Source organism: Ammospiza nelsoni, chromosome 8 (assembly GCF_027579445.1).
Source record: "Ammospiza nelsoni isolate bAmmNel1 chromosome 8, bAmmNel1.pri, whole genome shotgun sequence".
Taxonomy (NCBI): Eukaryota; Metazoa; Chordata; class Aves; order Passeriformes; family Passerellidae; genus Ammospiza; species Ammospiza nelsoni.
In genome coordinates, this window is record NC_080640.1 from 23,994,439 (window position 1) to 24,005,187 (window position 10,749).

The window sequence follows — 10,749 nt, forward strand, 5'->3', positions numbered from 1 at the left end:
TCCCTGGGGCAGGTTTGCGGCCCGAGCGCAGGCGGGCTCCGGAGCGATGCTGAGGGCACGGCCGGGGCTGCGCTGGGGGTGACTCAGGGACACCCGCGTTTCGAGACGCGTCAGTGCCGAAACTCTGGGGTGCTGCCCGTGACTCCCGTGTCCCCGCCGATCCCAATTATCCCGCTGATCCCCATTATCCCGCACCTGTGACAGCTGCGCCGCCTTCCCCGCCAAGGTGCTCTCCGGAGCCATTGTGTGGAATGATGAAATTTTAGAAACTTCCCCGTCTCTGTTGGGGTAAGGGAGCTGTGAGGAAATGTGCAAAAAACCCTAAAAAACTCCACATGCAAACGGACAAACGAGATCCCCACAAACCCCAAACAAACGCGGGGCAATGGTGGGCGGGGAGGGGGCAGCACTGAGGGCTGCAGGGGCGAGCACGAGGGGTGCCCGGCGCTGGCCACCGGCTCCCCGCCTTCAGCCCGCTCCGGCCGGCCCGTGGAGCCCTTCTACCGCACCTCCAGCTTCATCCTGTGTTTCCAGCCCGCTGGGCACCGCCCGGGCCCCGCGTTCAGCCCGCTGGGCAGCCCCAAGGTGTCTCAGCCCGCGCCGCCCCAGCCGCCATCTCGGCCTGCGCTGCTGCTGCCGCCGCCACCAGTGGGCGCTGCGGCGCTGCGGCGGAGCCCATAAAGGCCGCGGGGCAGCGGCGGCGTGTCCTTGTGTCTGTCCCCGTGTCTGTGACTCGCAGCGTCCGCTCTGCGCTCTGTCCGCCCGCGGGATGCTGGCGCTGAGCGCCGCCCGCCGCCTGCTTCGCCCGCCTGGGGACTTGCTGCCGCCGCCGGGGCTCGCCTGCATGTGGGCGGCCGGTACCCGCGGCTGCAGCGGGGCCGGCGCCGGCTCGGCGAACCCGGTGGTGTACTTGGACGTGGGCGCCGACAACCAACCGCTGGGACGCGTCGTGCTGGAGGTAGGGGCGCGGGGGCTGCGAGAAGCCCAGGGGACGGTGCTGCGGAGCCGAGAGCGGCCTGGCCCCGGGCATGGCGGCTGGGCAGCGGGCAAGGTCAGGGCGGGCGAGCAGCTCCGGCCCAGGGCTCGCGACGGGGGCACACACAACCCGGTGCGGGCGGGAGAGCGGCCCGGGGGATGGCGGGGCTCGCCCGCCTGCTGGAGCCGCTCCCTGGCTGTCCCGGGGCGAGAGGGCGGTGGTACGGTCCCTCCAGGAGGGGCGGGCTGGGCTCAGACCGGGGCTCTCGCTGAGCCGCGGCCCGCCTGTCCCTGTGGCTGGTCCCTAAGGCCATGCCACGGGAGAGCCGGGGCGGAGGGCACGGCCCTGGTGTGGCTGCAAGCCTCGAAGGAAGTTGCATAGTGTGTAAGCAGAAATACTGAACAAGATGGAACTCGCTGCTGTCGTGTACCGACCGCTGGTTTGAGAGGGGCGAGCGCTGTCCCAGCGGCACTGGGGTCCCTGGCCTTCCCGCCGGGGGCTGCTGCTCCTGCGGGAAGCCGGCCCGGGGAGCCCTTCAGCCGCGCCCCCGGGTTCATCCTGTGTTTTGCTGGGCGCTCGCTGTGTGGTTCCTGCCATCCTGAGGGTGTCAGTTCCCTGAAGCTGCCTCCTCCTCCAGCCTCCGGCTCCACGTGTAGAGAAGGGCACCGCGCTGCTGACAGCCAGCTCAAGAGCCGGGTACCAGCTGGCTCCATCCTGAAAAATCCCGTCTCTGAAATGCTCGGCCATGTAAGGAAGGCCTGAAGAGGAAAACTTCTGTAATATCTGTACTTAAAGGAAAAAAAGCGCCGTGGGCGCCGTGTGCCACCTTATGTACATACGACCCTCGGGCCGGGATGTGCCTCAGATAGATGCGGTGTGTATGGGAAAGAGCGAGGGCTGTGCTCCAGAACCACGGGCTGGAGAGCGAATGAAACTCTTAGGAATGCTGCCTGCTGAGGGAAGTCAGTGTGGCCTTCTGCCTCCAGCACCCACCTTGGGTCTGTATTTGTAGAATTTTTTTAAAACATAATTCATCAGAGTTCTCTCTAAAAGAGATTCCTTTGAGACTAGAGCCCAGTATATTTTTATTTATCGATAGTGTTAGCATATTAATAAATTGGACTGTTGTAGCTGTTGTGCTGTCAGGAGGTAGCATTTCAGGGAGTCATAGGTAAAAATATTACTCTTCAAGTTCCTTATTCATTAATGAAAAGTCTGGGTGGTATTATTAAAAAAATAGCATTAATGTTCCTGTATTTCTTGTGGTAGCATTTAATTTCTATGCTAAAGTTTTTCAGTGTCCCCAGTTTAGAGAAAGTCTAAATGCTCTGCAGCATCACCTTGAATCTGGCTGAGCTGTGGTGGTCTTCTGCTGCAAATTATAGCCATCTGAGAAGAGTGGCCTAGGGAAGGAATATTAAATTCTTACCACAGCCATGCTGTTTCTAGGTGTCTCCTGCTGGTCACAGTCAGGATGTCCGGCTAGGTAAAACTGGTCTGGCTGGTATGGCCAGTTTTAGGTCCCTTTTTAAGATTAGTAAAAAGATGTGCAGCAATCAAAATCAGAAGTTTTTGTTGGTTGCAGATGTATATGTAACATCATAAGTTGTTTTTGATGTACAGTTTCTGCTGTTCTGTTTCCTTTGCCTTTTCTGTCATTTTCAACAGCTGGTTCTGTGCAGGGGATGGGGGATGACTTTTATCTCTCTACTTGTATCCAAACTCTGATCCTTGGGGTCTGTTGTGAAGAGTCTTCTTAGGTACTGCTCAATTATGTATTGATCAGTGAAATCATTAGACCCTGCTCAAGTGGCTCTTCAATAGCTGGCTAAAGGTTTCATTGAGGGGATATTTTTCATTGCTGGCCAAATGCTTGGAAAGTTTTGAGATATTCATGGAATTTTGGATGGCTTGTGATTTCAGACCACTCAACACTTTGGGAGGAGAGTTCAGTTGTAGCAGTCTCCCATGTAAATGTTTTTTATGTACATTTGAAAAGGCTGACTTATGAATTTGTCTGTTTATTTTTCTTTAACAGCTGAAAGCTGACGTGGTCCCAAAGACAGCAGGTGAGGCAGCATCTTCAGATTTTCATACTTAAATACTTAAGTTATAGATTGTGATTTTCAGAAATGAGAAGGTCCTTTTACCCTTTACAACTATTTTTCCATGTTCCATCCCCAGTTGTTATATGGAGAAATATGACAGAAGTGTTAGTGAGGAGATGGAATTTGTTATTTTTCCAGGTAGTTTCATTTTGCAATTTGCACCAAGACAGTACAGTTCATATACTGGGTTAATGGTGCTGAGTAAATATGTTTAAACCACAGTAGCTGACATGAAAATCAAACCCTAGAGCAAATGGGGAAGGACAAATCAAAGGGGTAGTCTTTCTTAGAGTTTCCAAAGAGTATATGGGGTTTTATTTTTCTGGTCACTAGCTGATTAGTGAATTAATCTTAGAAAGTTCTTGTGCTTTATCATTTGTTTCCTTCCTCATCTGATTATTAAGTGGTTCTGAAAAAAACTTTTACTTTTTAGTACCTAGTAGACAAATATCCTTAAAAAAAGACATAACCCTCACAACTGCTATAAAAAGCAAAGGCATAAACGTCAGAAAATGAAACCTGGGACTGCAGGCAAAGGGGGGGAGTTGGGGAATTGGAGTCACAGCAAACTAAAAGGGAGATGAGATGGAAAAGACTTATGTTGGTACCCTGTCCTGAGGCTAAATAAGGTGTTTTTTTTCTTGACTTTATCCCAGGGTTTTTAAAGTATGGAAATAACTGATAGATCGATAACACTTTAAAGATGCAATCAAGTTTTTGAAGTGTATAATCTTGGGCCATGGTTAATCCAGTTGTGTTTGTATTGCCACATATGATGCTGAATATAATACTTCATGCTTTGTTTCCACAGAAAACTTCAGAGCTCTTTGTACTGGTGAGAAGGGATTTGGGTATAAAGGATCCACTTTTCACAGAGTGATTCCTTCATTTATGTGCCAGGTAATGTTTGGGGTTCTAAACAGTTTTTTATTAAATTTAATTTTATATTGTTTACATATTTCTAGAAACAGACTAGTAGTAACATTTGAAATGGCTCTGCTCTAACCTTTGGCTAACAAAACAACAAAGAGGTGACAGCATGACTTGCATTTCTGATAATTTTGCAAGGGCTGTTGCTTAGCTCATCTTTTGTACAAATAAATGTAAGTTATGTGTAGATGGTCAGAAGAAGCCTGTCTGAAGGCTTTCTGCTGTAGTAGAGCAGTGTACCTTAGTGTGGGGCAGAGCTGACAACATGGCATTGCTTGGGAGAAGCACTTGTGGACAGAATGACAATCACCTTACTGTTCTCTGTGAGCTGACAAACAACGTGTCCATTCCTTATTCCCAGCAGAATAATCTGTTCACAATAGACAATTTAGTATTTTTAGTGTTTTAGTATTTTTTTAATGTCTCTGTAATAGGGAGGAGACAAGGAAACCAAAAGGGTTGCTTGGGGTTGATTTTTGGGGTGATGCATCTGAGATGGATTTTTTTTGGTTTAAAGAACACATCTTTTGAAATTCTGGACAACAGCCCACGCATCTTTTTTCTTAAACAGCAGCAACTAAAATAACAAACAAGCTTCTTGAAAGCTTCTTTTTGTACTGAGCTTGGCAGATGAGGAGGATGGAGCCGCTGTAGTGCATGGGATTTCTGGTGGCCCTCTTTTACCTTAAAAAAGGGCACATATCAACAACATTGCATTGTTGAATGGCTTTGTAAAAAATCTGAGAAAATTTTAAGAGAATTTGAATGTTATAAGTAAGCATGCTTTATTATTAACTGATGAATGTGATAGTCTCCCATCCTCAACTGTTTTTTTAAGCAAAAACCACACATCTGTTGGAACAAGAGGCCCGAGTTGTATGACCTGTTTATAAGATGAAGAAAAGGGACAGGTGTGCTGTAAAGGGCCTATTTTCCTTGCCTTTCATATGCAAGCTAAGGTTTTGTGATACTGACTGAAGGATAGAGTTTAGAAGTCTTTCTGGGATCAGAAATACATTAAAAAATACAAACACAAACCCTACTTTGAATTCTGTCACAAGTCTGTGAAGTTCCCTGTAAGTCTGTTCTGCTTGCCTGCCCTGCTTTGGCCCCCCAGCTGGACTGGAAATCAGGATGCTAGATGGTTGATTATGGTACGGTGAGAGAATGAATTGATGTTTAGGAATTACTCAGAGGTCATTGCTGAAGTGGAAATACTGTCATGGGTTTCAGCAATTGTCAAGTGAGAGAAAACAGTAGTGACTTCTGCACTTGCTGAGATGGATTGTTGGTGTGATTCAGGCAGTTGGTATGGCCTAATTGAGGGCTGTCATATCCGGGACTCTGCAATTCCACGGCCCCACACGGCATGCGGCACATAGCTCTGGGACTGTGACACCACCTGTAGGAGGTTACTCAGGGTGACAAGGGGAAGCTGAGGGTCACATGCAGTACCTGTTGGGTATGAGTTCTCTCTGGCACAGGTGGTGTCACTCCTGCAGAGATGGCATGTGGCTGCAGCAGTAGTTGGGAGCCACCTTCGCGAGTCACCGTGGCTGCGTTTTTTGTTCGAACCGGTTTTTTGTGTTTAACCTGAGACAGGTGGTCACATCTCTTCTGGCAAGCAGCGTGGGGTCAGCTAACATAAGCTTAACAGCTCTGGTGTAACAAACAACACAGCCTAGAAATAGCAAAGGGTCATGGAAATCCTGACCAGTGTTTGTACCTGTTGGAAGAAAGGAGGGGGAAAAAGGAGTTGGGAGGGCTTGCCTGTGGTAATGAACTTAGGTGATTTGGTTTTGAGGCCTTTGAGGTGTTTCTTAAAATTACTGCTGTTTGTTCCATCACTTCTGGGAGAAAGGAGAGAGATGGTTGTAGGAGTTATAGAGAATATCAGCAATATCTGGAGCAGAAATCTACTTTTAGCCTGACTGTACCTTCATCTGGTTCTAAATTGAGTGGCCATGCTCGTCCTTAACCTGAAGAAAATTTGTTAATGTTGTCACTTTTAAATTAGAGCAAGTGTGTGTATTTGCAGTAGCATCACTTTTGATATGAAATAGTCCATGTGTGTTAGTAGAGTTAATACCTTTTTCTGTTTCAGGGTGGTGACTTTACAAATCATAATGGAACCGGTGGAAAATCCATTTATGGCAGTAGATTTCCAGATGAAAATTTCATACTTAAGCATGTAGGACCTGGTAAATAAACATTTTTTTTATACCTTCTGAAGACTATAACCAATAATAAAGCATTGTTTATGAAGATGTGGTTGTAAAAAAATAAGGGTTTTTAGGTTTGTGGGTCACTTGGTAATTACAGAAGTATCAAAGAAATTTAACAATGTGTTGTCCCTGGCATATGCTTATTTGTGTGGACTGCTCTACAAATATATGCCAGCCAATAAGGGGATTTAAAATTGTTCAGAGGTGAAATTACTGCTTTCATAAGTCATAGACTTCAATTTCTACTTGAAAATTACTGCAGAAGTAAAACAAAGCAATCTGGAATTTCTTATTTAGTAGGTAACGCAGGTATGGCCTTTTAAGCTCAAATTAACACCAGAAAAAGCAAAGGACAGGCCATACAGAAGAATATCTGATTGCATTCTGTAGTCTCTCTTACTTGCATTGTTACTTCCTTGTCCCAGGAGGCTGCAGCTGTTGAACCACAGGAGAGGTTAGCTGGTGTTAATTGCCTGCAGGGCGTGTACAGCTAATTACTTTACTAACACTGTTGCTGTGGAACCAAGGGGGGCTGGGCAGGAGGGAATAATCCAAGGCAGGAAGTTGGCATTAGAAATTATATGGAGATACTGTGAGACTATCGCATTTAGTCTAAATGTGCAGAGGAAAAGTGTCTTTTGCACTGCATACTTGTTACACCAGTCTAACAAACTGCTGCTGCTGCTCCAGGTGTTCTTTCAATGGCCAATGCAGGACCCAACACAAATGGATCCCAGTTCTTCATCTGCACTGCAAAAACTGACTGGTAGGTTCTCAGCCTTGCAGATTACCCTCATTAGTTGATGCCTGAATCTGAAGGGTTTGGGGTCTTCTTAGGGGTATTTTTATGTTGCTTGTGGGTTGATATATTTTTTGTTTGTTTGATTGGTTGGTTCTTTGTTTTGTTGTTACTTCGGGATTACTTCATTCCAATGAAAAATAAATTGTTTTGTTACTTGAGGGAGGAAGAGCCGTGACAGCAACAAGGCTGCTATCCCTCAGAATGTTTCTAAGGTTCAGAGCTAAAGTAATGTTAGAAAGCTTCATGTCACTTGAAGGACAGTTGAGCTTTTGCCATAGAGTTGGTCAGCAGGTGAGAGCTATGAAGATCTGCTAACACTCTCTTTATGTTTTAAGTAAAACTGCCTTTGTGTATTTGTTTTACAGGCTAGATGGAAAGCACGTTGTTTTTGGGCATGTAAAGGAAGGAATGGACGTAGTGAAAAAAATTGAGAGCTTTGGTTCCAAGAGTGGAAAACCCTCCAAAAAGATTGTCATTACTGACTGTGGCCAGCTGTCCTAACCTTTTGCCCTACTCTTCATGACAACTTGGATGCTGTGAAAAATGAGTCATAAAAACACCCAAACATTTCTTATCTCACAAGTAGCACCTATGGAGCCATGTTTTTTATTTAACTTGGTCCAACTTTTATACTTATATTGAATAATATTCATTAAAACCATAAAATAGTAACTGAAGCATGTTGTAAGTGCACCACCATGGTAGTCACACTGGTTTGGTAGAGTCCCCTTGTGTTTTGCAAGAAGTGCTGAAGTCACCCAGGGTGTACCTGACTGCAGTGTTGATACTGTCCTTAGTATTTGGATGTTTCAGCTGTTACAGTGGGTGGTGGAGTTGATAGCAGGGGTTCTGCAGTTGGGGGCTAGGTATAAATTGAGAAATGTGGTGTTTCCTTTGGTGCTAATAAATTCTTATTCTGTTGTTTGTCTCATCATTTTGAAGCAATACTACTGACCAGTGCTCTCAAGGCTGTCTGCAACAGCACTGGCATTTTCTTTGTGTCTCAGTTAAATTCTATCCAACAGGTTTAATGAGTGACTGTGGGTTTCTTAAAAATTAATTCTGGTTTAGGGTTTCTTACAGCCTCAGACTACTTTTTAAAAATAAACTCTACCTTACCTGCTTCAGTGGAGCAATTTGACTTTTGAGTTAAGTAAATTGCTTTAGGTTGAGTTAGGCTACTACTGAAGCTCTACCTGGCAATAGGACCTCAACTCAATCCAGCCAAAGATCTCAAGACTTTTATTATTAGGGAACTGTGAACTTAAAGTGTGCTTCTGCTCTGGGATCCGGTTCTGTGAGGAATACAGCTCAGTTCTCAATATATGGCCTATTTTTGTACTTTGAGAATACAATCAGTATAGTGAGCTTCTTGAGTGAGAAATAGGCTTGATTGCCTTTCTGTAGTGTTGATCCTGTGAAGTCAGCCCAACTTTGGTATTACTTGGATTATGATTCTTATGTATCATCATCATCATCAGTCAAAATTGGTCACCACAGAATCACAAGGCCTAATCAGTGCAGCAAAATGGTTATTGTTGGGGTTTATGCACAAGAAGGAAAGCATTCAGCAGATCAGCTAAGATATTTCATTTGTATAAAGCAGGATGTATGTTCTATGTGGCATGCTTGTGCAGCAACAAATGCTGGAATCTCACACCATTGCCTTTGGAATCACTAAGGCTGTAAAGTATCAATGTGAGAAAAAGCACATGATTGTTTTGTGCAATAATCTCATTAGAGAAAAACTGTGATGGCTTTCTTCAAATGTGAATTTATTTTCATTGCAGGATGATAATATGTGGGTTTAAAACTTTTGTACTGCATGTTTTTTGCACTGGGGGTTCCACTTGTGTATGCAAGGTAGCATTTAGAATGTAATTTTGCAAAAAATGGAATTGAAAAGCTTTTCATTCTTTCCACTGTAGCTGATTAATCAATGTAGTATTTTTTAAGTATTAAATTGTGTTGGTTTGGCTTATTTCACTTGGATACAAAACAATTTTTTTGTGCATTCTCCTAATTTGTATATGAAAATGATTAAATACACTTCTGCCACCAAAAAAAAAGTCTTCTCCTTTCTTGAAAGCAGGAATATGAGAAGCTGAAACCTCTTGGGCTTACCTGGGCTGTTCAATGCTGTTGACTTTGTGATGGGTATGTGTAGGGGGATCAAATATAAGAAAATAAAGATAGTGTAGAAAGTAATCTAACTCCCTAAGGAGTTGCACCTGGGCCAATTAACAAAGATTAGGACCAGGCCTGACTTTAACAGGCCACAGCTGTAAGCAATAAGAAGATGCTATAAAAGAGTGGGGTGGCTGGCTGAGAGGGGAGCTGGAGGCAGTGGCTGCTTTGTGAAGAGGAAAGAGTCAGTGCTCTGAGGAGCTGCCCACAGGGAACACCAAGAAGGTATGGAACTTTTGTGTTACAGAGATAACATGTGGAGCCCGGCAATAAGATGACAACAGGTCTGATCTGCCAGTATTGAGAAGCCATGGTGTCATTCAGGTGCAGCCAGCAAGAGAGGAGGGTGCATTGCTTTGCCTCTCACTACTGGGCTAAAATATCTGTCCTTCCTGGTCACAGCACTCGGTGGGTGTCCTGCTCCATCCCTGTCCAGCCTGGTGACAGCACTCGGTGTCCCGCTCCATCCTTGTTTGTCCCTGTCCTGCCGGGTCACAGCGCTCTGCGTCCCACTCCATCCCTGTGTGTCCCTGTCCTGCCGGGTCACAGCGCTCTGTGTCCCACTCCATCCCTGTGTGTCCCTGTCCTGCCGGGTCACAGCGCTCTGTGTCCCGCTCTCTCCTGCCCGCCCGGGGGCAGCGCTCGGTGTGCGGGCCCCGCTGCCCGCCAGGTGGCGCCCCGCGCCCGCGGCAGGCCCGGCCCGGCCCGCCGTGAGGGGCCGTGTGGGTGCCCGCCGTGAGGGGCCGTGTGGGTGCCCGCGGGGCCAGGGCCGTGTGGGTGCCCGTGGGCTCCCTGCGCCGCCCGGGTGCGCTGAGCTGCTCTCCCGCCCTCCTGAAGCCCCAACTCTGCCCTTGTGTGTCTTGCCTCCACTGTCCCTGAGCGGCTGCTTCAGCTCCTTGGGATGAAGCAAATAGTAAAGCAGTGCCTTTTCCAGCCGCGGCTGTACATCGCCGTGAGCTTACTGAGGTGTGATGGAAGATGCTGATGCTGAGTGTATCGTCCAGAACAGTTTTTTGGGGAACTAGTGTTTAGAAATCCTTTGTAACTCTAATAGGTCACAGAGGACAGAGGTACTCACTATGGAGAAGTGACTCTGAGAAAAGCAGGGGGATGGCAGGTGTGCTACTGCCATTTTTCACCTGGATGTTTAGAATAAACATCTCTACACTGTCAGAGAGGTTGGCACCTCCAGCCCCCCTGTGGAATGAGGCTGGGGCACTCCAGGAAAAGAGCCTGCAGAGAGCTTCACGTGGCTACCACTGATGTGCTTCCAGATGCAACACAAGTATGAAAGCACACCCTTAGGTAAAGTGCAAGTAAATATACACAGAAAAAATTAGTTTATATTTCGAAGTTGTTTCAACAAACTCACAAATGTTTTTGTTTAGTCTCGTGTTTTAATTATTTGTTCCAGACTTTCTGCTTACATAAATTGCTTTCTTTGGTGCTAGACTGAGGCTATATCTCTTTGTTTATAAAGTTTAAATGCTTTGAAGTCAAGACATTTGAGGTACAAAGTGT

General features: G+C 46.4%; 1 protein-coding gene across 1 annotated transcript; it reads left to right on the plus strand.

Annotated features, from left to right (window-relative positions):
* The first annotated feature begins 702 nt into the window (after positions 1–702).
* On the plus strand, positions 703–9,110 carry PPIF (peptidylprolyl isomerase F). The gene is made up of 6 exons (XM_059476746.1): positions 703–958; positions 3,015–3,045; positions 3,896–3,984; positions 6,119–6,215; positions 6,930–7,005; positions 7,407–9,110. The coding sequence occupies exons 1-6, from the start codon at positions 770–772 to the stop codon at positions 7,540–7,542; spliced, it is 618 nt and encodes a 205-aa protein (XP_059332729.1). The 5' UTR covers positions 703–769; the 3' UTR covers positions 7,543–9,110.
* Positions 9,111–10,749: the final 1,639 nt, after the last annotated feature.